Source organism: Microcebus murinus, chromosome 21 (genome assembly GCF_040939455.1).
Source record: "Microcebus murinus isolate Inina chromosome 21, M.murinus_Inina_mat1.0, whole genome shotgun sequence".
Lineage (NCBI taxonomy): Eukaryota > Metazoa > Chordata > Mammalia > Primates > Cheirogaleidae > Microcebus > Microcebus murinus.
In genome coordinates, this window is record NC_134124.1 from 1,998,992 (window position 1) to 2,026,517 (window position 27,526).

The window sequence follows — 27,526 nt, forward strand, 5'->3', positions numbered from 1 at the left end:
AGGAGGATTGCTTGTACCCAGGAGTTTGAGGTTGCTGTGAGCTAGGCTGACGCCACGGCACTCACTCTAGCCTGGGCAACAAAGTGAGATTCTGTCTCAGAAAAAAAAAAGAACCTCAGACAGTCCAAAACGGGTGGCTCCTGCTCCATGTTTGCAAGGCCGGAGGGCAGGTACACAGTGGCACCTCCCAGAGTGTCCCTACAGTGCTGAGTGACTGACACAGACCCCAGGCCGTTTGCTCTCGTCCTCAAGAGTGGAGGCTGGGAGAGCTGTGGTGGATCCAACGGCAGGATTCAAGGGCAGAGCCAAGTCCCTGAGTGGCCCCTCTCCTCCCCATAGCCCGCTCTCTCCCCTCCCCGGTTCCCACTCAGACTCACTGGGGCTTCTGCCTCGGTTCAGCCTCTGACAACCACAGAACTCTCCACCGGGGCTTCTGCACCATGGTGGCTTTTTCTTTACTGTAAAGAAAGACAGACAGGGACAGTTTAAGATTTAGCCGCCTCCAGGCTCAGTTATTTATAAATGGAAATACAAGCAGAAGAATTAAACAGCCAAAAAAGATGAACCCACAAAATGGGAGAAAATATTAGCAAATCACACATCTGATAAAAGACCTGTATCCAGAATATTAAAATAACTGTTGCCATTCAGCAATAAAAAAAAAAAAACCTGATTTTAAAATGGGTACAATCATTTGCCCATTTTGGAGAATAGATATATTTGCAAAGAAATACAAATACATAAGCACATGGAAAGATTCTCAGACTTTGAAAACGGCAGCGTGAGGAGCTCTGCAGACCTGCCCCCCAGCGAAACAGCCGTAGTGGTGAAGATCTTGTGTGTATAAAATACACGCGCACACAGAACATTTAGTCTCTGGAAATTGTCCCGAGGACATGCGGCAAATGAAGAAATGTTTATTCAGGAACGTCTGCGATGTCTTGGTGAGGACAGGTGTCAACGTCACTTGAGTCACGGCATGTCCACCCTCCCTTCCCCACTCCCAGGGCAGAAGGTGGAAGCCCCCTCCAGGTGGGGGTAGCCAAGAAGACGGTTCTGTCTCCACTCAGCTGCCAGTCAAAGGATGCAAAGTCTCAGCAAGAGGGACAACCAGTGCCTCCCAACCGCTCCTCTGCACCCTCCAAGTGCAGCCAGGAGATCAGAGGACTTGTCCTCCACCCAGCCTCTACTCACACGCTGGCGGCTCTACCCCGGGTGCCACGGGTCAAGAATATCAGGGCCCTGGCTGGGCGCCGTGCCTCATGCCTATAATCCTAGCACTCTGGGAGGCCGAGGCAGGAGGATCATTTGAGCTCAGGAGTTCGAGACCAGCCTGAGCAACAGCAAGACCCCATCTCTACTAAAAATAGAAAGAAATTAGCTGAACAACTAAAAATATACATAGAAAACATGAGCCAGGCATGGTGGCACATGTGTGTAGTCCCAGCTACTCGAGAGGCTGAGGCAGGAAGATCGCTTGAGCCCAGGAGTTTGAGGTTGCTGTGAGCTAGGCTGATGCCACGGCACTCTAGCCCGGGCAACAGAGTGAGACTCTGTCTCAAAAAAAAAAAAAAGAATATCGGGGCCTTGGTTTCCCTCATCCCAGGGCAGAGGTTCCACGCTAGGAGAGCTGAGCCAAGAACAGAGGCTGCACCTCCACCCAGTGTCCTACCCACAAAGGAGGGCATCGCCTTGAGAGACCTGGGCCACTTTCCCTGCCCACTGCCTTGCAGCAGTGGCTCAGAGATTTTGCCCAGGGGGAGAGAGAGTCCAAAAGTACAGAGGATGCCAAAACTGTCCCCACAGGAAATATATTTGAAACAGAGAGTGTGGAAGGTCAAGCCTAATATTGCTCCTGAAAACACGGAGATATTGCCCAGTTGCAGTGGCTCACGCCTGTAATCCTAGCACTATGGGAGGCTGAGGCAGGAGGATTGCTCAAGGTCAGGAGTTTGAAACCAGCCTGCCCAAGAGGGAGACCCCATCTCTACTAATAATAGAAAGAAATTAATTGGCCAACTAAACTTATATAGAAAAAAATTAGCTGGGCATGGTGGCACATGCCTGTAGTCCCAGCTCCTCGGGAGGCTGAGGCAGGAGGATCGCTTGAGCCCAGGAGTTTGAGATTGCTGTGAGCTATGATGATGCTATTAAACTCCAGCCTGGGTGACAAAGCAAGACCCTATCTCAGAAATAAATAAGAAAGAAAGAAATAAAAAGAAGTAAAACTAAACAATGCTGGTGGTTGCACAACTCTGTGAGTATACTAAAAACTACTGAATTGTATACCTTAAAAAGAGTAAATTTTATGGTCTGTAAATTATATCTCGAAAAAGCTCTTATAAACAAAAATAATTCAATAGCCAGAGGGTTTTTTTGTTTTTGGTTTTGCAGATGGTCAAGAAATTTTCAGCTTCAAATCATAATCAAGTTATAAAGATGGAACAGGGGTAGATGTATATTCTATTATTACCTAACTAATATTAATACTTCTCTCTTTCCCCTGAAATGAAAGATAACTATGGGAAGACACGGCAGAAATCTATTTTTCATTCTTAAATGGACCATTGCTCATTTTTCATGCACACTCATCTCTGGGATTGAAGTGCATTTGTAAAGGAATTTTATACCTACTGGTAAGAGGTTTTCTTACAAGTACACGGATAGGCCAAAAAAAAAATAATAATAAGTAAATAAAAATTAATAAAATTGAAAATAAAAAAAGAGCTTTTCTGGTTTTTAGTAATGGAATGGAAGAGTTTTTACTTCTTAAAATCTCTTCTGCCTAGGCAGGTTGGCTACAGCCTGCTTTACTTACTCACGCACACTGTTCCAAGTCACAGCTTTGCTGAAGACAAAGGCACAGACGGGGCTGGGCGCCCGCCCTTTAATGAGGCCGATGCTCTGTCAGAACCTCCACTGACATTTCCCGTCCACTGCACACGACGAACCCGGCAGGGGGTGTCACTGTCACCCCTTTGAAGACGCAGCAGCAGCTGACAGAGGTGGATGAGCGGCCGGGAGTCACACGGGCAGACTCGGCAGAAGCCGAGAAACCCCCGCTCTTTGCTCAGCACCAGGCTGCCTTCCAGAGCTCTCCGTCCCAGGCAGGCCAGAGGAGCTGCGCTTACCTTTACGATCCTTTACGGCTTCAGTACAAGTTAAAATTGCCAGACTTTGGCTGCTTGGAGAGTTCAAGGTGAGGGTGATTTTCAGAGTGCAGTGCGATACTCCCCAGCCCAGAACCAGACGTTTTCCTAACTCGTTTTCTGTTATTCCTATGTGTTTGGCACTCATCCATCAACAACGTGTTAAGCATGCACTGTGTGCCTAGCCCTGTGCATTAGTCGTCTAAAGTGCAATTATTCAGATTATTCAGGTTTTAAAGCTCTGTTCTTGTGTCAGAAGATGAGGAGGAGAGGGCTTCTCTTCCTCTCTAGCCAGAGCGTAAGGGCAAAGTGGCCCAGAGCAGACCTGCCCCGCCTGGGACCACAGGGCTCTGCACATGCGTGTGCACGTCTGATCTGTCCCGTAGAGCGTGCTGGACCTCGAGCTCTGTGAGGGCAGGGACCGTGTCTTTGTCCTGCCTCACATCGAGCCTGGCCAGAGCAGGTGCTCCATGTCAGGGGTAAATGACAATTTATCGGTTCATCTGGGGAACTCCCTGGGAAACTCAGCCTGCTGGCTGTATCGCTCGTGCCTCCATTTCCCCATTTGTAAAGTGAGATGGGAAGAGTCCCCGTTCCACACGGCAGCTCTGAGACTCCGTGAGATGATAACACAGGTGCTCAGTGAGTGCCCAACACACCGCAATTGTCATTCCTGTTACTGTCACCATTAGGAGGAGTGACAGGCACTTTCTTCTACGCCAAGAGACTCCGCCCGTACCCTGTTCCCTGTTCCCTGGCGACCTGGATTCCTGTGTCTTAGAGCAGAGACGAAGGCTGCAGGCCCTGCCGTAACACACGGAGCTCACCCTGCTCTGCTGTGAGAACATCAGGCTGAGACCCTGAGGGTGGGACGAGCACAGTGACCCGGGAGACCCCACCCAGTGTCCTGCCCTGTGCAGCTTGGGCCAGCAGCTGCCACATCCCACTTCTCGCTGGGGGAGGGCAGTAAGCTGTGTTTTGGGAATGTCAGTGTCTGCCTGGGAGGACAGCCCCAGGACAGTGCCAGCCAGCTGCTCCAGGACAGCCACCACCGGCCTCTGAACTGACTGTGTGTATGTTTGTGTGTGCACGTGTGTTCATGTGTGCGGGGACCCCCAGGGACAGTTCTGTCCCATCAAGGAAAAGACTGCCTCCCTCTGGGCCTACATGTCCCTGTTGGCCACAGGGGGCTCTCAGGGCCTTGGCTAGTGGGGGCCCCTAAGACACACCCCTCAAGCACGAAGGGACCGAAAACAGCCCTTTGGGGTCAAGGCCTCTCTCTGGGCCGGCAGCTGATGGACTCCTGCCCCACCAGCCCCAGCTGGAACTTTGCCAATCCTGTGCCCTAAGACCAGACCCTTGGCAGCTTTCCAGAAAGACTTCTTGGGCACAACAACTCCACGAGGGAGAACCTAGCCCTAGAGCCAGACATGGGCAGCCCTGGGGTCCAGCTACCTCGCCCTGCTGGCTGTAAGCGGGCTCCCCAAAGGCAGACAGCACCTTGCCTGGGCGTGGGGCAGATGGCAACAATATGCACAGGGCCTTCTCCTGTGCTGCGTGAGGCTGAAGGGGCTTCTTGGCCCCTTTTCTGGGAGGGAAGTGGACCTAAAGCAGCAGCTGCACAGACTCAAGGAAAGAGAGCAACGGGGAGCTGGCACCCACCTCAGCCTGCCTGGTGCCCCCCAGGTCAGGACTCCCACCTCTGCTCCTCCCCCCAAGGAGACCACGCTTGATCCACTCCCAGGGCCAGCTCTGTGGGAACACAGCCTGTGCAGTCACACCGAGCCCACACTGGGTTTCAACGCTCTGCAGTTGTTGTCTTGAAATTCTTAATAATTTTTGAACAAGTGGCTCTGCATTTTCAGTTTGCACTGGGTCTGCAAGTTAGGGAGCCAGTCCTGCCCACTGACTCTGCTCACACAATGCCTGGCCCCACATCTGACAGCCTCCCTCTTTCCTTTCCATCTCCAAATCCTGTCTGTCTCCCCCTACGGCAAGGTCCTGATGGAAAAGAGACGCTGTATTCGGAGGAGCTTTTCTGCTCAACTGCAGATGGAATGGAGGTGGTTGATAATAGACGTGTTAGATACGTCTGCCAAGCTCGAGACCGTGGTGGAGACCTTCTACCCCTAGTCCTGGGGTAATCCCGGTATCACAGTTCTCCAAGAAGTGTAGGGGATCATATATAATAAGCCCATTTTGTCCTGCCTTTAGAGCACAGGCCCAAGAAGGACATGGTGACGAGACTCAGGCTCATGCTGGTATCTGCACGCCCACTTCCTTGCTATGACTTCAGACAAATCCCAGTCCCACAGCCTCAGTTTAACCTTCTGCAAAATGGGTCACATTTTACATCATGAGGCTTTGGGGCCCCAAGTGCTCATCTCTCTGTGTGCCAAGGGCAGATCCCAAGCTCTTCTCCGAAGCTTCGGCCAGTATTTTTGGAGGGAGGCGGCTGTTAATTCGGACACACGTCCTCTATACCACTTCTGATCTGTGGGCTGGCAGAGGACACGAACCCAGCCATGCGGTCTAGAGGGTTCCTTCCCTCTTTCCCTGACGCCCATTCCGGGAGCTCAGGTGAGGCAACCCCACTCTGGATCTGGTCTCAGATTTATCAGCGGATCTTACCTGAGGGGCAGAGAGCTGAGTTCCTGGCCCAGGATGTTTCCTCCTGCAGAGCTGTGTGTTGGCGTCCTGCCCTAGCCAGCCTGTGGGCACAGTGACAGGCAGTCCCAGGAATCTTACTTTGCCTTGAGGACAGGGCTGTTCTCAAAGACATTGTCCTGGACATCACAGCGTGGCCCCTTGGTGGAAGAAGCACATAGGGAGATTTCTCTCAGTCTCAGCACTCAGAAACTGTGCTCCTGCAGAGTGAGTTTGCCCCTTGGGTGCCGTGGTCTCTGCAAGAGCTGAGCTGCTGGGAATCTCGGAGCCGGAGCCGGGACCCTGTCTGGCAACAGCCCCATGGACAAGACAGTCTGGGCTCAGCCGACCCCAGGCTTGGCTTTGCCACCCTTTACTCTCTGCTCTGATTCCTGAGCTTTTTGCTTGGCACTTTTCTCTTGTGTGTGCTTCATAAACTCTCTGTGCTATAGGAGTAGTTGTGGTACAAATATGCAAATTCATGTTTTTTTTTTTTAATCTTAATTTTTCTTTTTTTTTTTGAGACAGAGTCTCACTCTGTTGCCCAGGCTAGAGTGCCGTGGCGTCAGCCTAGCTCACAGCAACCTCAGACTCCTGGACTCAAGCAATCCTCCTGTCTCAGCCTCCCAAGTAGCTGGGACTACAGGCATGTGCCACCATGCCCGGCTAATTTTTTCTATATATTTTTAGTTGGCCAATTAATTTCTTTCTATTTTTTAGTAGAGATGGGGTCTCGCTCTTGCTCAAGCTGGTTTCGAACTCCTACCTTGGGTGATCCGCCCACCTCGGCCTCCTAGAGTGCTAGGATTACAGGCATGAGCCAACGCACCTGGCCTACACTTAGTTTTTCTTTTTGTTTCAGCATATTATGGGGGTACAAATTTTAAGGTTTTGAATAATGCTCTTGCTCCTTCCCCCCCACAAGTCTGAGCTTCAAGTGAATTCGTGTTTAAATCCACCGCATTTTCAGGGGAGCTGCGAGGATTAGGAACTGAATTGCATTGCAAATGCCATGGGAGCACCGAATGGAGCTGGAGTGGGTGGGAGACTAGGGGTCTTTCCTCAGCACCTCCCCATCCCCACCCACGAGGACCAAAGTGTTCACTGGCACCTGCTGTTTTATTTTATTTTATTTTATTTTATTTATTTATTTATTTATTTATTTATTTATTTATTTATTTATTTATTTTGAGACAGAGTCTCACTTTTGTTGCCCTGGCTAGAGTGAGTGCCGTGGCGTCAGCCTAGCTCACAGCAACCTCAAACTCCTGGGCTCAAGTGATCCTCCTGCCTCAGCCTCCCGAGTAGCTGGGACTACAGGCATGCGCCACCACGCCCGGCTAATTTTTTGTATATATATATTTTTAGTTGGTCAATTAATTTCTTTCTATTTTTTTAGTAGAGACAGGGTCTCGCTCAGGATGGTTTCGAACTCCCAACCTCGAGCAATCCGCCCGCCTCGGCCTCCCAGAGTGCTAGGATTACAGGCGTGAGCCACCACGCCCGGCCTATTATTTTTTTTATTTATTTTTTGAGACAGAGTCTTGCTTTGTTGCCCAGGCTAGAGTGAGTGCCATGGCGTCAGGCTAGCTCACAGCAACCTCAAACTCCTGGGTACAAGCAATCCTCCTGCCTCAGCCTCCCGAGTAGCTGGGACTACAGGCATGCGCCACCACGCCCGGCTAATTTTTTGTATATATATTTTTAGTTGACCAATTAATTTCTTTCTATTTATAGTAGAGACTGGGTCTCGCCCTTGCTCAGGCTGGTCTCGAACTCCTGACCTCGAGCAATCCGCCCGCCTCGGCCTCCCAGAGTGCTAGGATTACAGGCGTGAGCCACCGCGCCCGGCCTGTTTTATTTTTTAAATAGATGAAAGGTCACTAAACACACTTTGAAATCGTTGCAGCCTCCCTCGAGGTTTCATCCAATTGAGTTGAGAGCTGAGAACTAAGACTGTGGCAGAAACTCTCCTTGTGGGGATGCACCACAGCGACTTGTTGGGGCGGCCGCACCCACAGGCCCTGGGGAACCGGAGGGACCAACTTCCGGAAAGGCCTGGCCAGGAAGGAGGGTGGAGGAAGGGGGGGGGAGCTGCCCCGGCACCTGGGGCCCGAGTCAGGCCCAGGCTCAGCTGAGGCGTGAGTGGACCAGGGCCACAGAGGTGTCCTCAGGCGAGTGCTCAGAACGTGGAGTCGCAGAGCTCCTGGGGCCACGCGTACTTGTCAATAAGGGAGAGAATGTTTACCCGCCGCCCAAGTGCCTGTGCTCTCTGCCTGCCCCTCTGGGCTTCTCAGACACCGTCCCTCCCTGCTCAGTGGCCGCCTGAAGGGGCAGTGCCCCCTTGGCGTCACCCTGCGTCACAGCTGAGCACCACCAGGCACAGCTGCGGCCCCTGCTTGCTGCTTGTGACGTGACATTGGCAGAGTAGGCGCCGTCACCTGCCTTTCAGAAGAGGCAGGACAGTGACCTGCCCCGGGTGCCAGTCCCAGCGCTGGCACAGGCTGGTCCCACCCGGGGCCGCTAGGCCTTTGCCCCAGGCGCGCGCGGAGGGAGCCTGCCTGGCAGCCGCCACTGGCGTCCCTGACTCGGGGCGGGCCTGCGGGGGCCGGGCTCACACGCGTGTATTCTCCGCCCGCAGTGGAACCTGGTGTGCGAGGACAACTGGAGGACGCCGCTCACCACCTCCCTGTTCTTCGTGGGCGTCCTGCTGGGCTCCTTCGTGTGCGGGCAGCTGTCGGACAGGTGAGGACCCTGCCAGGGACAGCAGGTGGGCTGGTGGTTCACTCGCTGCCTGTCTCGGGTTGGGGCTGTTTCCACCCAGAGAAAGGAGGGCCCGCAGGCCACCGAGTCCGTGACGGGGGGGGGGGGGGGGGGGGGGAGGCCCGACCATCGCCGGCACCTGCTTTTGGACCGGCCGCCCTGCCTCGCACTCCCAGGGCTTTGGCCGGCGACGGGAGGGTCTCCTGACCCCACTGGAAAGAAAGCACAGTCCTCGCACCGCAGGCCCTGTGACAGACACGGTGCTGCCGTCCCCACAACAGCCAACAGCCGAGACCTGAGTTTGGGAAATGGGGCAGGAGACTGTTCCGATCACACCTGTGCTCCGTTCTGCCCACTGGTCAGCTAGCAGAGCCTGGAATTAACACGGCCACCCACTACGGTGTCCCCTGTCACCAGCAGATATTGCTGAAAGGGAACCAGAAGGGACCTCCTGAGCAGATGGGTGCCTGAGGCCACAGCAGGAGGAAGCTGAGAGGATGTGACAGGGAGAAAGTCTGCGGTGTGCCTGGCGCAGGGCTTGCACCACTCCGAGTTTCAGCCTTGTGCAACACGCACGCCTCACGTTTTCTGTCACACTGTGTTCTGTAGGTTCGGCAGGAAGAACATCCTCTTCTCTACCATGGCTGTGCAAACTGGCTTCAGCTTCCTGCAGATTTTCTCCGTCAACTGGGAGATGTTCACTGTGTTATTTGTCATCGTGGGCATGGGCCAGATCTCCAACTACGTGGTGGCCTTCATACTAGGTAGGCACGGCTCTGAGACAGAGGGCTCCTCCCTCCAGCCCTCTGCAAGGCCAGGGGAGAGAAAGACACTGGACCGAGCTCCCAAAGCCTGACGGGCCTGAGTACATGTGTGCGGGGGAGTGTGGCCAGGGGTTCTTCAAGCCAGTGACGGACAGGGCAGGCACGGGGAACCACCTCTGTGCTGGGCCCTAAATATGGTGGAGAGCAAGAGCTGGAGCTACGCCAGGCATGGTGGCTCACACCTGTAATCCTAGTGCTCTGGGGGGCCGACAAGGGAGGATCGATTGAGGCCAGGAGTTTGAGACCGGCCTGAGCAAGAGTGAGACCCCATCTCTACTAAAAATAGAAAGAAATAAGCTGGACAACTAAAAATATACATAGAAAAAGTTAGCCGGGCATGGTGTTGCATGCCTGTAGTCCCAGCTACTCGGGAGGCTGAGGCAGAAGGATCGCTTGAGCCCAGGAGTTTGAGGTTGCTGTGAGCTAGTCTGACACCACGGCACTCTAGCCCAGGTGGCACAGTGAGACTCTGTCTCAAAAAAAAAAAAAAAAAATAAGCTGGAGCTGGTAAGAACCAGCCACGCAACAACTGAGACACATTCTCAGGAGCAGGGAGGGCAGGAGTCCAGGGCAGGGACAGCCTGGAGAAGCCTTTGCTCTGAGCCGTGCAGGCTGGAGGCCCACGAAGGGACAAGGGCGATTGGTGTAACCAGCACACAGGCGGGGGATTCCACGCCAGCCGCCATCACTGAGCAGATGTGGCCTCACCCTGAGTCGGGGCCAACCGCAGGGCATGTCGGCTCAGTGCAGGACAAGCTGCTCTTCGCTGATACCCGCCCTGTCTCCGTCAGGCACATGGGGGAGACCCGCCAGCCACCAGCCAGGCAGAGGCCCCGGGGCCCCCAGCGCCTTTCCCTGGGAGGAGGCTCGGTGAGGCCAGGAGAGCTGGTCAGGGTCAGCCCCGGGAGTGGGAGCCCCCGTGTGCTCTCTGAGCCCACCTAGGCAGGTGAGGGGAGGGGAGATGAGGCCATCCTGGGACCACAGACCCCAGTTCCTAGACTCCCCAGTGTGATCGTATTTTCTGGCTGGCTCGCACAGTCCCAGTTTATCCCCATTGTCGCGGTGTCATTATGAGTGGTGCCCCCTTAATATAAGTCCGCTGATTCTTCTGATCTCCAGGGTCTGAGTCCGGCCAGTGGCCAGGTGACTCCGGCTGCTATTAAGAGTGCGGGTGACGCAGTGGCGTTGGGGACACTGTGTTTTCTCGCTCCGTGCGCACCCTCTGCCAGTTGCCAATGCGGACTTGTTCGAGTCCCACTCCTTTAATTATTTGTGAGGAGCTGGGGGGGTGCGAGGCAGAGCCACAAGGGGGCTGCTCTCCTGCCCGCAGTGGAACAGGGGAGCGAGCATGACTCGAGGATCATCTGTGCATAGAGAGGCACGGGGGCTCCAGGCCAGCCCTGGGACCTGGAGACTGCAGGAATTTAGGACAGAAACTGCGACTGCCCAGCGCCTATGGCCCCGGAAACTCGGGATTCTTGGCGAAGCGAAGCCTGTTGTTCTCACATTCTAAGTCCCCAGGATCTGCCTTCCTGGGGTGGCCCTCCCTGCACCTGAAAATCCTAACACGTGGCTCTGTGTGGGCCAGACCCCAACCAAAGACCACGTGGGCCTCCCTAGCACAGAGGGCCCTGCCCAAGGCCAGCAGACCCGTGTCACAGGAGGCCCCCAAGGGCTGTCTGGAGTGGAAGGGCAGGGAGTCGTGGTGAAGACCAGGAAGCTCTGTCATGGGGACTGGGACCAGTTGACACCTGTGCCAGGCGGTGGCACCCCCAGGCTCTATGTGCTGATCGGCACGGAGACCTACCTTCCCAGGGGCACAGGTGCTCCTGGAGCCCGGGAGCCTCCCCTCTGCAAGTGGCTGAGACGGGAGAGCACAGCCCAGGCTTCCTGCAGGAAAGCCCAACCCTGGCACTGCCATGTGCTCCCTCCCAGGTCCCCTCCCCACAGCTGTGGTCTCACGTGCAGGGCAGAGAGGAGCAGGGGCGGAGGGGTAAGTGAGGCCTGGGAGATTATCAGTGGCAGGCAAGAGGCAGGCAAGATGCCAGTGCTCGGGGCTTTGCTATCGGCTGGGCCCAGGCCTGCGCAGGCTGCTATGGTTGCCGCCACAGCTGTAGTCTCACTGCACTGGGCTTGCAGGGCGTTGCTAGCTTTTGTGTCCTGGTGTGGGCGTGGGCCCTGCTGTGTCAGGTTTCGGGTCTGGAAATTTGAGAGTGTCACTGACAACCAGCCTGCCCTGGGGCAGCAGTGGGCTCCACCGGGGCCTGGGGGACACGGTGTGAGGACCAGGTGGCCTCTGGCTCAGCGCAGCAGCGCTCTCTGGTGTTTGGGGGCCAACACAGCCAAATTCCAGGTTTTATTTGACTAAAACCAAAGGGTGGGGTCTGGCTGAGAAGTCCCATAGGTGCCGTCACTTATGCCCTCTGCCCTAGGGAAGGGCTGACAGGGCTCTGCCATGACAATCTCCAATCCTAGGCGTCTCCACGTTGATTCGAGAAGCGGAATCGCTCCCACTCTCAAAGCAGGTGCAGAAAGGGGTCCTCTTCTTGTGCTGCTTTTTAGAGGCTGTCAAGCCTACCAGAGCCACAGGGAAGCAGGGAAGGAAGCACAGTGCTGCCCAAACAACGTAAGTCGCACACCTGGGAGTGAAGGCACCGCCAGAGTGACTCTGGTGCAGGAGGAAGTGACTGACTGCCCAGGACCAAGGAAACGACTGACTGCTCAGGACCAAGGACGCTGGCCCGACCCTGCTCCAGCTCCCCGCACTGCCTCCTCCTGTTTCCCAGAAATAACGCCCTCCCCTTCCAGGTCAAATGCCAGCAGCGTAGGCTTCTGTCCCCCATAACGACCTGCTTCAGTGAATTCTGCATAAAAGTTAACTGTCTCCAATCTGCACTGATTCGTTAACTCGGTAATTTTCAGTGCTTCTCACATCAGCCCCCACACCGTGCACGCTTCTTTGGGCCTGCCGAGCCACTGAAAGCTTCGCTTCCTCTGGGGTCCAGTTGTCCCTCCCGTCCGTAAGTGTGTGGCTGGTGGACAGCATCTCCCTTTATCCCTTTGGCTGCCAGGAAGCTCTGGCAAATGCGAAATTGGACTGTATATCAACCACGCAGCTTTTACCAGCCACATATTTTTGAAGTGTTTTTAAATTGAAATATAATTTTGTCTTCGTCTGCTTGGGATGCCCGTAACAAAATACTGCAGACCAGGAGACTTAAACAGCAGAAACGCGTCGTTCCACAGTTCTAGAGACTGGAAGTCCAGGATCAAAGTGCCGGCAGGGGAGGGCTCTCTCTCGGGTCGCAGATGACAAAGAGAGAGAAAGTCTCTAGTGTCTCTTCTCGTTAGGACACTAATCCTATCAGATCGGGGCCCACAATTATGACCACGTTTCGCCTTAATTGCTTCTTTACTCCAAACACAGCCACACTGGGGGTTATGACTTCCATATACGAGTGTGTAATGGGAGGGACAGAAATATTCAGCCCATAGCAAATTTGCACACCGTGATATTCACTCTTTTAAACCGTACAATTGAGCGGTTTTTAGTATAATATATTCACAAAGTTGTACAGTCATCAACCCTAACCTCTCATCACTCTGAAAAGAATCCCTCTACCCATTAGCGTAGTTTCCCTCTTCCCCCAGCCCCTGGCAACCGCTGATCTACTTTCCATCTCGGTTTGGGTTTGCCTCTTCTGCACATTGGATAGAAAAGGAATCACACAGTAGGTGGCCTTCATGACTGCCTTCCTTCACTCACTGTTTCAAATGTGTCCACGTCACAGCGTGTATTAGATTCCACGGCACGAATACAACGCGCTTTGTTCATCCGTTCATCAGCCATTGGACATCGGGCTATTATGAATAATGCTACGAACATTTGAGAATCCGTTGTTTTATTTATTTATTTATTTTTGCAGCTACGTGTTTTCAATTCTCTTGGAGTTGAACATGAGTCCAACTACCTAGGAGCCAAGGTGCCAGGTCAGATGGCAACTCTGTGTTTAACCTTTCGAGGAACGGAGCTGCTAAGCTGGTTTCAAAGTGATCAGCTGCATATTTTTGTTCTTTTCTTCAAGGCACAACTTTTTACTTTTCTTTATATTTTATTTTAATGTTGCCATTTTTTATTGTATTTTGAATTAGAAGCTGCCTCAGAACCTCGGAGAGGCGTGTTGGGGTCTAAGCACATACACACGGTGCAGGAAGTTGCCACCCCCCTTGTTTGCATCGTACCGTGTGGGGGAGCAGCTGGGGGGGGGCAGGGAAGAGCAGGACCCACTGCCTGGTCACAGGGAGCCACTGCTGGTTGTGCAGAGGCTGCCAGTGCCGTTGTCACTGAGGACCTGGGGACATGGCGCGGGGAAGGGAGCACTGCTGGCTCTATGCAGAGATGAGAAGGCTCGCTTTTGACCGGAGCCAACTGTGAAGGTTTATAGAGGAGAAAAGGGAAGCCCTGGGCAGGGGAATATCTATGAATTTGATGAGAGTCCTGAGCATTTTCTGGGAAGCAGCGAGGTTCTGCTGTCTTCCACGGGGCCTCGTGGCGAAAGGCGCTGTGCTTCCTATCAGTCCCCTGACAGGTGCCACATTTCACCTTCTTGACCAGGATAAAGGTATAGCTCTTACTAGGCACCTGTCATGTGCCAGACGACCTACTAGGCACTTTGCATATGTTATCTCGGTCCTCATAATAACACCTCCTTGAAGCAGGGCTGATCACAGGCGCATGCCTGTAGTCCCAGCTACTCGGGAGGCTGAGGCAGGAGGATCGCCTGAGCCCAGGAGTTGAAGGTTGCTGTGAGCTAGGCTGACGCCACGACACTCTAGCCTGGGCAACAGAGTGAGACTCTGTCTCAAAAATAAATAAATAAATAATGCCATCTGTGCAGATGATGATGATGATGACGTATGACGAAGGGTGACTGCCTAAAAGTCAGAGAGCAGACAGCAGTGCTGACAAGGAATGATCTAGATTCGTGCCAGGCGCGTGGCTCCACAGGCAGGCAGAGAGGCACATTCACAGAGCTCTGTCCCCCACGTGTACGCTGCGAAGTTGTCACAACTCGGTTCTGGTCCGAGACCCGAGCTTGGAGAGGGAGATGATCCAGGAACCCTTCGGTGTGACCTCTCTCTCCTCTTACCAAGGTCACGGAGGTGTGAGGGAGCCCCCCAGCCTCACGATCCTACAAGGTCGCCCCTTGGTCCTGTGCACTTTCCGCTTTCCCCAACCAAACCCTCTGCCGCTTCACTTCTAAACCGTTGCTTAGCAACAAAGCATCCCTTACCCATTCCCGTCCAGTCCTGTCCCGTACTCGCAGCCAGAGGGGTTAGAAACCAGGGCGCGGCATGAAGGTCATTCAAGAGGTCAGAAGAGATCTGGGAATCATACTCACGGTCCTCAGAAAAGGCAGGGCTTATCCTCGGAAGTGAGATTACGGCTGAGAAACGCGGCGGACGGTGAGGGCCATTGCAAGGTGGGCTTGGGGAGCGCACAGAGCTGGCTGTTCTACCAGTCTGGCTTTCTTTAAACGACAACTGGAGAGGGGGCAGGCCTCCCAGTTCTGGGAAGTGAGGGAGGATGAGTGGGCTGCGGTGGGAGCAGGCTGGAGCTGGGAGAGCGAGACCGGCTGAAGTAGGCATTTTGCTGCTTCTCTGGAACCAGCCCTTGACCCCTTCGCCTGTGTTCGGGGCACGTAAACAGGATTGAGAAAATCTCTCTTGAAAGCCAAGCGTGAACGACCTTTGGATTTTCTGGGCTGCTGCTTCTCGGCAGTGTGGGCAGATCCCACACGAAAGGCAGAGCCTTTGCCTCTGGCCAGGTCCACACCCCGGGCAGAGGACCGAGGGTGGACTCTGTAGAAAGGCCTGGAGTTTCTGGCAAGAGAGGGAGCTTTGTCCTTGGACTCCCCTGTCTCCCGGGGGCGGGCGGGCAGCGTCTCTGGGCAGCTGGCGCGGACGTTCCGCCGTGGCGCTGTGCAGAGCAGCTCCGGTGGCCTTTCCTTGTCCAGACGGACCGTGTCCGCCTGGGGCTGATCTCGGGGCGCAGCGGGGCTGGAGGGCATCCCGTCCTGGGTGCTGGGGGCCCGCCCTGTGCACCCCCAGAGTCAGCTGGCTCCTGCAGATCATTTCTCGGGGCTCCAGGGTGGGTGCGGATGTCCTGACATCTCAGAAAGCGAGAATTCCCCGCTGTGTCCCGAGGGCCACTGTCTGTTTATTTAAAGTTGGGAACCGGGCGAGGTGGCTCACGCCTGTAATCCTAGCACTCTGGGAGGCTGAGGCGGGCGGATTGCTCAAGGTCAGGAGTTCGAAACCAGCCTGAGCAAGAGCGAGACCCCATCTCTACTATAAATAGAAAGAAATTAATTGGCCAACTAATATATATAGAAAAAATTAGCCGGGCATGGTGGTGCATGCCTGTAGTCCCAGCTACTCGGGAGGCTGAGGCAGGAGGATTGCTTGAGCCCAGGAGTTTGAGGTTGCTGTGAGCTAGGCTGATGCCATGGCACTCTAGCTTGGGCAATAAAGCGAGACTCTGTCTCAAAAAAAAAAAAAAAAAAAAAAAAGTTGGGAACCGTAGGAAAGGCTGACCCCACCAGGACCCCACACAGCCCCTCAGAAGAGCCCCCCTTGTCTCCTGGAAGGCTCCCTCCGCTGCTCATGTGGGGCTTTATTTCGGAGCTGTGGCACTGTCAGAAGAGACCGCCTCTTGGGGCAGGGCCTATTTCTACGACATGGAATGGCCTTTAAAAAAATAAATCTATTGGCCGGGCGCAGTGGCTCACGACTATACTCCTAGCACTCTGGGAGGCTGAGGTAGGAGGATCGCTCGAGGTCAGGAGTTCGAGACCAACCTGAATCAAGAGCGAGACCGCGTCTCTACTAAAAAATAGAAAGAAATTAATGGGCCAACTAAAAAATATATAGAAAAAATTTGCCGGGCATGGTGGCTCATGCCTGTAGTCCCAGCTACTCTGGAGGCTGAGGCAGGAGGATCACTTGAGCCCAGGAGTTTGAGGTTGCTGTGAACTAGGCTGACGCCATGGCACTCTAGCCTGGGCAACAGAGCGAGACTCTGTCTCAAAAAATAAATAAAATAAAAATTAAAAAATAAATCTATCATGATTTCTTAATCATAGGGGGAAAAAAAAGAAAGAAGGAAAAAAATAAATCCATGGCGACCCCATCTCTGTAAACTGAAAAGTCCGGGATCACTTCCCACCTTCCTCCTCTGGGCCACGAGGCAAACGCCTTTTCCTTTTCCTAAGAGGTTACAGTTTGAACTCTCACTGCCAGGTAACAATATACGAAGCAAATATCGACGTGGGTTAAAATGCTAATACTCCTCCCTTGTTTTGAACAGGAACAGAGATTCTTGGCAAGTCAGTCCGTATCATATTCTCCACGCTAGGGGTGTGCACATTCTTTGCAGTCGGCTACATGCTGCTGCCGCTGTTTGCTTACTTCATCCAGGACTGGCGGATGCTGCTGCTGGCGCTGACGGTGCCGGGGCTGCTGTGCGTGCCGCTGTGGTGGTGAGTGTGACGTGTTCCTGGACGGGCCCCTGCTGCGGGCCGGCACACCTGGGGCACACCTGGGCCACACCTGCAGCCTGGCGCTGCCTGGCCCGGGCCTGCGTGGCCTCCACTGAACTCACTGGGGCCAGCCTCAAAGCCCAGAGAGCTGCTGCCTCACTGTGGGGGCCTGTGTGGTGGGTTCAATTCTTCATTGTCCTACAAAGTGCTGTTCTCAAGAATTCCAGTCCCTCCCCAGACAGTCCCCACGCTTGTCGCTGTCGTCAGTGGAGATAGTGTTATTGGGCTTTGTTGGTTTTAGCACTTTTCCTTCTCTTTTTTTTTTTTTTTTTTTTTTGAGACAGAGCCTTACTCTGTTGCCCCGGGTAGAGTGCCGTGGCGTCAGCCTAGCTCACAGCAACCTCAAACTCCTGGCCTCAAGTGATCCTCCTGCCTCAGCCTCCCCAGTAGCTGGGACTATAGGCATGCGCCACCATGCCCGGCTAATTTTTTTCCTATATATATTAGTTGGCCAAGTAATTTCTTTCTATTTATAGTAGAGACAGGGTCTCACTCTTGCTCTGGCTGGTTTCGAACTCCTGACCTTGAGCAATCCGCCCGCCTCGGCCTCCCAGGGTGCTAGGATTACAGGCGTGAACCACTGCGCCCGGCCTTCTATATATTTTCAGTTTGCCAATTTCGTTGCCCCAGACGAAGGCAGCTGGGGCCAGCGCTGACAAGCCGAGTGCTGGTCCTGAGTGTTTAGCAGAGGCCTTCTCACTTTCCCATAAAAACGAAATAGGTTTCCTCCGAATGTCTCGCCCTTGGCGGTGGGACTGTCGAAGCCATGCCCATCGGTCTAGGGGCCAGGGCTGGGGGACGTTCCGAGCTGCTGCTTACCCAGGATGCGACACAGACTCTCCAGCCACACCCACCCCCGGGGAACCTGCGTTAGACCTGCAGAGAGACTGTAGTCAGTCCATTAACTTGTGAAGTGATCAGCTAGACTTGACGTTCTGTGCACCAAAAACTCAAGGCGATTTAAAAGTAGAGATCCCGGTGGCCCTGAGAGCAGCGGGCCAGAGAGGGGCGGGAGCCCACACAGGGCCATTGCACGTGGTCTGGGGGCTTTTTATGACCCGAGTTTCCAAAGGGCTTGGCAGTCAGCGGCCACAGGTGTCCAGGGAGTGTGTACAGGGGCTGGGGAGAGGCAGAAGGAGGCTGTGGACGCGACACTGAGAAGCTTTGCAGTTTCTGGCTGATGGTCTCTGAGCGCTGTAGGAAGTGGGTGTTTCTAAGCACCCCTGGCTGGGGGCAGACACTGCTCAGAAGCCGGGGCGTTCATGAATCTATAGCAGCTGCGTAGTAAGATCTCTAATTCTGCACTTATGCTGCAGCCGCCAGCCACATGTGGCTGTTTAAATTAAAATTAATTAAAAGCAAATAAAATACATTTTCATTTCTTCAGTCACACTAGCTCAACAGCCACATGTGGGTATTGCCTAATGTCTTGGCCAGCACAGATGTAGAACATTCCAGACAGCACGGCTACTGGACAGCACGGCTCTGATTACTGAAGGTCAGCAACTTGACATTATCGCAGTTCCTATAGGGACCCACTGAAGGCACATTCGGAAGAATGCAGACTGGGCTCTTTTTGCAGCTCACATGCTAGTGAGCTGGGGAAGGGAGTCGGCCGTTTGCTTTGCCCTGAGTTAGTTCCTTGTGCAGCTTCCGGGCCTGTTATAGGAGGACTCTGTGTCTGCTACGTGTAATTCATTTTCTGGGATAACTAAGTACAGATGCTCCTCTACTTATGATGGGGGTATGTCCCAGTAAACCCATTGTAAGTTGAAATTATCATGTTGACATTCCAAACCTACCTTAAACATGCTCAGAACACCAATACTGGCCTATATATAACACAAAACCTATTTTATAACAAAGTGTCAAATATCTCATGTAATTTATTGAATGCGGTACTGAAAGCAAAAAACAGTGTAGGTGCTTGAAGTGCGGTTTCTACTGAATGCATATCACTGCCACACCCCGGCAAAGTGGGGACATCACAGGTTGAACCATCGTGAGTTGGGGCCCGTCCATACAGATTGACAGAAACGTAAGGAGAACAAGAGCTGGCAGGGGAGGGGCTGAGAGATTTCAAGAAATAAAAATTAGGGAAGAACATAAGTCCAATTATTTGCAACTGTGTTTGAGCATCAGTTACCAATGTGAATAGACTATGTAGTTTTAAAAATTAAGTTTTTAGACATGAACCACAACATTGGGGTTCCTCTCCCCAAAACCGGTTTAGGTGCTCACTGACCTAGGAACCTATTGAAAACCATGGAGAAAGCCCTTAGGTGGGTGTCAGTGCCCCACCCTCTCCTGTGACTGCAGGGAAAGCTCAAGAGCACAGGCGCCGTGGCCGTCCTTTACCCACTAAACTGTGACCACCACCAGCTGGCCGCCAGGAGTTCTCCTAGGGACGTACACACTGGAAGGACAGTCTCTTCTCTGTCTAGTGGCCGTAGGTCTTTTATGGGACACATTGGCTGTATTAAGTTCGGGGTGGCCTTCTCCAGCTGCCCTGGCTTAGACAGACCCACAGCTAACGTCACCTTCATGGTCTGGTCCTGTTTCAAGCACAACAGACAATCGGTCTTACAATTTGATCAGAAGTTTGAAACTTGAAGGTGCTTTTATGTATTCTCTGTGCTCCAAGAGAAATCTCATGAGGACTCCCTCCCAAGTGTCTTTAAAAAGACAGACTAGAATTTATAATTATCTGGGGGCAACTTTTAGTTAATAGTATCCAACCCCGCTGTTGTGAAAAATCATAAACTATTAAAAATGAATTCTAGGTTTATTCCTGAATCTCCCCGGTGGCTGATATCCCAGAAGAGATTTAAAGAGGCTGAAGATATCATCCAGAAAGCTGCGAAAATGAACAACATAGAGATACCGGCCGTGATATTCGATCCTGTGGAGGTGAGCATTTGCAGGTGTCTCCTCTTCAGATCAGCTATGCATTCTTGATTTTTGTGGAATTTGATTTAATTCAACATTTGTTAAGTGCCCACTGTGTACCAGGTACTGTGCTGGGCCTGAGGAATACAATCAAGATTAAGCTCTAAGAAAAAAAATCCACCTTAAAGGGCTGTTTAAAAATTAAGTGCAACAATATGTGCAAACTGCTTTGAAGATATAACAGCAAGTGTTCATTAAATATCAACTCCCTTCATTTTGCAAGTTTACCAACAACTTTTTATTGGCATTGCTCCAGACTATCGATGCAGCTACTGTATTGATGGTTTTTAAATGTCCAGATTGAGTGGAAAAAATATGTTTAAGGACCAGTCCACCCTGGGTTCTCCTCTGTCCCCGAGTCTTACCAGAGCCTGCTGAGGAAGCTGTGCGTGTCTTTTGTCCTGCTGTGAGTCATGTCTGGAACCTGAAGGCCTAAGAGCACAGGCTTGAGGCTTCGCCCCTGCAGGGGGGCAGCCACAGAGTAAAGCTGATGTTCCACGGAAGCAGCTGCACGTCCTGACGGGCAGTGAGGACGCGCAGGGTGCCGTGCCCAGCTCCTAGAGGAAATAAGAAAAGTCAGACACGGCCCCTGTGCTACAGGAGCATAGAGCGCAGCTCAGAGGGGCAAGAGGATTAGATGAAGGCAAACGACGACACAGGGAGGAAATGCTTAGCACCCACGGAATGGGTTCTGTGTTCAAGCAGCACAGAGAAAGACAACAGGTGGCCCAAGGGCTGGAGAGACAGGTCCAAGCCAGGGAGGACAGCAGGAGTCACTTAGAAAAATAGAGAGGATGGCCGGGTGTGGTGGCTCACGCCTGTAATCCTAGCTCTCTGGGAGGCCGAGGCGGGCGGATTGCTCAAGGTCAGGAGTTCAAAACCAGCCTGAGCAAGACCGAGACCCCGTGTCTACTATAAATAGAAAGAAATTAATTGGCCAACTGATATGTATATTAAAAAAAAATTAGCCGGGCATGGTGGCGCATGCCTGTAGTCCCAGCTACTCGGGAGGCTGAGGCAGAAGGATCGCTCGAGCCCAGGAGTTTGAGGTTGCTGTGAGCTAGGCTGACGCCACGGCACTCACTCTAGCCTGGACAACAAAGCGAGACTCTGTCTCAAAAAAAAAAATAAAAAAATAAAAAACAAAAATAGAGAGGACGGAGCAGGGCATTCCGGGCTAGGAGAAGGCGGAGGACTGTGGTGGCGTCAGCAGCAGTGAACACGCCCTGACCTAAAGCCTACACCACCGGCTACCTCAAAAGCAGACCTGGGCACGCCAGTGCTCCACCCTGAGAGCTTTCTCCTTCCCTGGCCTTCAAGACCTTATCCAGAAGCAGGTACCCTGGCTGTGGCTGGAGGCTTAATTGCAATGGCCTTGAACTCAAGCTCTCAAAGAGCCTCCAGGTCAAAACATCACTTAATCCTTTGCCCTTCAAATCAAGAAGTCTATTCCCAGTCTTTTTTTTTTCTTTCTGACACAGAGTCTTGCTCTATTGCCTGGACTACAGTGCCCTGGCATCAGCCTAGCTCACTGCAGCCTCCAACTCCTGGGCTCCAGCGATCCTCCTGCCTCAGCCTCCCATATAGGTGGGACTACAGGCATGCGCCACCATGCCCGGCTAAGTTTTTCTATTTTTAGTAGAGACGGGGTCTTGTACTTGCTCAGGCTGGTCTAGAACTCCTGAGCTCAAGCAATCCTCCTGCCTCGGCCTCCCAGAGTAGTAAGATTACAAGCGTGAGCCACCGAGCCCGGCCCGTTCCCAGTCTTAATCAATTTAACTGGATGAAAAAACAACATAGGAAGTATCTAACACTTCTGCTTTTCAGAGCTGTGCTGGGTGTTCACTGGTGTTTGTCAGATGTGTGGCCTGATTTCTGTCTCTGAACCTTACGGTCTAGCTGTAGGCATCTGCCCACATGGATGAGAGCAATCATGAAACAGATAAGAGATACACAGTCATAGGCACGTAAGAATAAAGTCCAGGGTCAAAACGCACGCTTCTGATAGCGCCTGTGTCTTCCCGCCATGATGTTTGTTTGGCCTCAGCTGGAGAGGCCCACCCAGGGGAGGGGGTTCTGCTCTCCGGAGGCCGGGTCCTCTCTAGGGGGACCTGCAGACCCTGTGCCGGCCAGTGCAGCTGCTCAGATAGTGAAGAGCCGACCGGATGCCGGCCCGGGGTTCTGTGCATTTGATGCTCCTGCTGCCGTAGCTAGAAGTATGGCTCTTAGCCCCATTTTTTTCAGGAGAGAAAACTGAGGCGCAGAGAAGTAACTTGCCCGGGATCACACAGCTATTCAACTGGGATCTGCAACCTACATCTTTCTGATGCCAAAGTGCATGCTCTTAACAACTGTGCTTTTTTTTTTTTTTGAGACAGAGTCTCATTATGTTGCCTGGGCTAGAGTACCATGGCATCAGCCTAGCTCACAGCAACCTCCAACTCCTGGGCTCAAGTGATCCTCCTGCCTCAGCCTCCCAAGTAGCTGGGACTACAGGCATGCGCCACCATGCCCAGCTAATTTTTTTCTATTTTTAGTTGTTTGGCTGATTTCTTTCTATTTATAGTAGAGACAGGGGTCTCGCTCTTGCTTAAGCTGGTCTCAAACTCCTGAGCTCAAGCGATCCTCCTACCTCGGCCTCCCAGAGTGCTAGGATCACAGGTGTGAGCCACAACGCCTGTATTTTGATAGAAGAGGCTAAAGAGCATTGAATGGTAGCCAGCCCATTACGTATAGATGTGTTTTTTACTTTGTGATAGTGATTATTCTTTTTCTTTTTCTCATTTTCAATCAGAATAGAAATCTAAATTTCCAAAATAAGAAAAGAAGAATACAGATTCCCAGGCCTCTGGGCCCCATGGAAGTTGTAGTCAGAGGGCCAGGGTGGAAGCTGGCAGTCTGCAATTTACCGAGGGCACTGCGGAGGCACAGGTTACGCAGTGGCTTTGCTCTGTTGTCATGAGAGGGTTGTGCGGCTGGGGCGTGTTCTGGAGCCGTGCACTGCAGACAGTGCAGGAGAGGAAAGGCAACACGGCTGCAGGCTGTGTGAGCAGCCTTGGGTGATCACAGGAAAGAAGGACTCACACCTGGGGGCACCTGCTGCAAAGAGAGACTCCTCCCTCAGCCTCCTACTGCGCCCGAACCACAGGGCCACGGAGTCCTTGTACTTTATCCCCGAGAGACTCCCCACCTCGGATCCTAATAACTTTTATCTTTAGAGTTTAGAGTTTCAACTCTAATCAGCTTGGTTATCTGGATTCATAACTCATGGCAAGTTGGCACCGGCAGATTAAAAGCAAAAGAGTATAAAGCCTTTTGACAGTGGTAAGAAACGGCTGCTAGTAGTGGATGGCTAGCATCTTTTCCTCGACGATGCAGCGGTAATAATAATAATGGTCAAGGCCAGGTGCGGTGGCTCAGGCCTGTAATCCCAGCCCTTTGGGAGGACGAGGTGGGAGGATCGCCTGAGGCTGGGAGTTGGAGACCAGCCTCTGCAAAAAGAGTAGCCCCCGTCCATCTCTACAAAAAAAATTTTTTTAAAGTTAGCTGTGCATGGTGGTGTGTGTAGTCCCAGCTGCTCAGGAGGCTGAGGCAGGAGGCTCACTTGAGCCCAGGAGTTCGAGGCTGCAGTGAGCCACAGTTGCACCATTGCACTCCAGCCTGGCAACAGAGAAGGACCTGTTTCAAAAATAACAAAATAATAGTTAAAATGTGCTGGGCATTTACCATGGTCCAAGCACTGTGCTAGGCTTTCTATATATGATCTCATGTAATCTTATCGACTCCCAGTTAGTTTACCACTGTACAGAGGAGGAAACTGAAGCTCAGAGAGGAAACGCAGTAACTTGCTCATGGCCCCAAGTCACTGGAGCCTGTTCTGCTGCTAAGAGAACAGTGTTAAACTCACACATGGCCTCACAGCAGTTTGGGGCGAGTGGCCCTGCCCTTGAGTAGGCCCTAAGGGCCCCAGATTGGTGCGATGAAGGCCACCCTCAGTGATGACTGACTCAAGGAAAGGGTTTCCATAAGGAGCCAGTGGAGCTGGGGTTACACATTTAAAAGGCTTCTGTTTAGGCCGGGCGCGGTGGCTCACGCCTGTAATCCTAGCTCTTGGGAGGCCGAGGCGGGTGGATTGCTCAAGGTCAGGAGTTCAAAACCAGCCTGAGCAAGAGCGAGACCCCGTCTCTACTATAAATAGAAAAGAAATTGATTGGCCAACTGATATATATATATATAAAAAAAATTAGCCGGGCATAGTGGCGCATGCCTGTAGTCCCAGCTACTCGGGAGGCTGAGGCAGAAGGATCACTCGAGCCCAGGAGTTTGAGGTTGCTGTGAGCTAGGGTGACGCCACGGCACTCACTCTAGCCTGGACAACAAAGTGAGACTCTGTCTCAAAAAAAAAAAAAAAAAAAAAAAAAGGCTTCTGTTTAAAATGGGCTACAGGCCGGGCGTGGTCACTCACGCCTGTAATCGTAGCACTCCCAGGAGGCCAAGGCCAGAGGATCGTTTGAGCCCAGGAGTTCAAGACCAGCCTGAGCGAGAGCGAGACCCCGTCTCTACTAAAAAATAGAAAACATTAGCCGGGCATGGTGGCACATTCCTAAAATCCCAGCTACCCGGGAGGCTGAGGCAGGAGGATCGCTTGAGCCCAGGAGTTTGAGGTTGCTGTGAGCTAGGCTGATGCCACTGGCATTTCTAGCCTGGGCAACAGAGTGAGATTCTGTCTCAAAAATAAAAATAAATAAAAATGGGTACAAAGATTTTACAGTGTGGGAGTAAGCGTCACACATGTGGATGCCCTGTGGCCCCCAGTTTCCAGACTTCCAGGGATACTCAAGGGGAAATGCGAATTGCATGCCTAAGTTTTCCCCGAGCATCATGACGGAAGATAATTCCTTGCTACCTCTTAACCTCGTGGCTGTTGGTGCTATTGTAGTTGCAGGAGCTAACCCCCCTGAAGCAGCACAGAGTCTTCATCCTGGACCTGTTCAAGACCGCGAACATCGCCACCATCACCGTCATGTCCCTGCTGCTGTGGTGAGTCGCAGGGACCTGGAGCGCAGACACAGAGCGCATACGTGTGCAGCTGATGTGCTCGGATTCAGGGAACGCCATGGCAAGGCCTGGGCTTTCCTGAGGCAGAATAGAAATTAAACGATTCTAAATTCTTTAGAAATGCCTCCATTCGGTTCATGGGGCTGGATTCTGAAAAACAGCCGCAGGGACCAATATTTCAGTCTGCAGGACGGGGGCCCACGGGAAAGGGACCCCCCACACCAAGGCTGTGGGACTGAGGTTACTGATGTCCCTGGGACAGGAGTCCCTCCCCTCCTGGAGCCACGGGATTAAGACTGACGATGTCCTGGAGCCTGAGGCAGAGGTACGGGTCAGCTCCTGCTCCCGGGAGCCGGCGGGCGCTTGAACAGTGAGGTTAGAGTAACCCGGATCCCCCCGGCCTGGACTGGAGGCTGGACAAGCTTTTTACCCCTGCCAGTAGCAAACGAACAAGTGCTTTTAAGCACAGAAATAAGGAATTGGCCTTGTGGACTAGACTTAATAATAACACATCTGCCAAGACATGAGGAAGAAAAAAAGAACGCGCCTGCCCCGTGCTGGCCGCACAGAAAAACTCGCGCGTTGAGGCCGCAGCTCGTGTATTTTTAGGGCCACTTTGTTTTGTGGTCAGCGCTGATCTGATCGATGGCAGGGCTCGCGCCTCTGAATCAAGCCAGCGTGTCCGGGCACTCGGCCTTCTCTGCCCTCACACGCCAGCGTGTGCTGCTGATGCACACGCATCTCAGGCGGGGGCGCTGTTGAGCTGACAGCCAGCGCGTCGCTAGCCCCACCCACCTGCTCTTACCACTAAACGTGCAAACCACTAAGAGCCCCGGAGCAACAAAGTTCAATTTTCTGTTTTGTTTTGGATTAGTCCCCATGCTGCCCAACGTGGGTCTGGTGTGTGTGAAAAGACCCGACAGAGTTGGTGAAAACATCTTTCTGACCTCCTCTGAACTAGAATGACCGGATGCTCAGTCTGCACTCTGTGGTGCTTTGCAGCATTATGAGACTTTCATTCTTTTCCCTAAAGTGAGTTTTGCTAAATCAAATCAACTGTGAATGGATCTCTTATATCTGCTGCTGCTTCTTTTTTTTTTTTTTTTTTTTTTTTTTTGCGACAGAGTCTCACTTTGTTGCCCAGGCTAGAGTGAGTGCCATGGTGTCAGCCTAGCTCACAGCAACCTCAAACTCCTGGGCTCAAGTGATCCTGCTGCCTCAGCCTCCCGAGTAGCTGGGACTACAGGCATGCGCCACCATGCCCGGCTAATTTTTTCTATATATATTAGTTGTCTAATTAATTTCTTTCTATTTTTAGTAGAGACGGGGGGGGGGGGGTGTTGTCTCGCTCAGGCTAGTTTCGAACTCCTGACCTCAAGTGATCCTCCCACCTCGGCCTCCCAGAGTGCTGGGATTACAGGCGTGAGCCACCGCGCCCAGCCTCCAAGTGGCTTCTTGTAGGACAGCAACATCTGGACAGTCTCGACTACCATGAAATTTTAGAGTGATTCAGGCCAATCTTGTGTCATGTTTACCTTTTTCCTTTCATCTTCCAGGATGCTAACCTCTGTGGGTTACTTTGCTCTTTCTCTGGATGCCCCTAATTTGCACGGAGATCCCTACCTGAACTGTTTCCTCTCCGCCTTGATTGAAGTTCCGGCTTACGTCACGGCCTGGCTGCTGCTCCGCACCCTGCCCCGGCGTTACATCATAGCCGGGGTGCTGTTCTGGGGAGGCGCCGTGCTCCTCTTAATTCAGCTGGTACCTGCAGGTAAGGAGTTAAGCAAGGTTAACGATTGACCCTAGAAGACCCACACATTAACTAAGCCTCGAGTGAGTCACTACTCCCTGCGCAGGCAGCCTTTCTATCATAAGCCATTCATAAGTTACCAACAGTAGAGTGCTCATTTCCTGTGTTCAAAACAACTACCCTCAAACAGAGGAGTCTCAGCCTCGGAGAATCAGAAATCACCAACGACACGGAAAGAGTAACGCCCAGGCATCCTCTTCATAAAAAGACTCACCTAAACCCTCAAACCTCTTTCTCTGAGACACATTTGTGCTTCTTAATTTCTTGCTACTCTCAAACCTTTTATCTGAGGTATACACGCAAGTGTCAGACTTGGTGTTATGCGCTGGTCCCAGTACACATTCAGTGATTCTGTGGTCTGAATCTTAAAGTGGTTACATAGCACACAGTGATACATGCTTCCCTTTTCCCCTTGTGTCTTTCTCTTAATATTAAAGTGTTGATCAAACTTCTTAAATGGGGTAAAAAAAGAAAAAAGAAAAAAATAATAAAGTGTTGATAAATTATTGATACATAGTAACATATACATAGAAATAGATATTTCCTAATAACAAATAGGGTAGAAAGGATTGGACCTTTGAAGATTAAACTTAACTATATTAACATGCTAATAACTTATCACGAAACTGTTACAACAAAAGGCAAGTAGACAAAGGTCGATGAATGCATTAATGATCTATCATAGGATAACACCGGGGCAAAGTACAAAGCTACCCCTCACTCTCT

The 27,526-nt window shown here is 52.3% G+C and overlaps 1 protein-coding gene and 1 long non-coding RNA gene across 2 annotated transcripts in view; one reads left to right on the forward strand and one right to left on the reverse strand.

Annotated features, from left to right (window-relative positions):
- LOC105869946 (solute carrier family 22 member 4) overlaps positions 1 to 27,526 on the forward strand; it is a 44,973-nt gene that overhangs the window by 9,374 nt on the left and 8,073 nt on the right. The window contains exons 2-7 of the mRNA XM_075996014.1: positions 8,437 to 8,540; positions 9,168 to 9,322; positions 16,752 to 16,923; positions 19,767 to 19,893; positions 24,872 to 24,972; positions 26,547 to 26,761. Coding sequence (XP_075852129.1) covers positions 8,437 to 8,540; positions 9,168 to 9,322; positions 16,752 to 16,923; positions 19,767 to 19,893; positions 24,872 to 24,972; positions 26,547 to 26,761 — 874 coding nt within the window. The remainder of the gene's footprint in view (positions 1 to 8,436; positions 8,541 to 9,167; positions 9,323 to 16,751; positions 16,924 to 19,766; positions 19,894 to 24,871; positions 24,973 to 26,546; positions 26,762 to 27,526) is intronic.
- Positions 19,750 to 20,648, reverse strand: LOC142863065 (uncharacterized). The gene is made up of 2 exons (XR_012913944.1): positions 20,298 to 20,648; positions 19,750 to 20,009 (listed from the first exon to the last, which is right to left on the reverse strand). It is a non-coding gene; the product is annotated as an uncharacterized LOC142863065 (long non-coding RNA).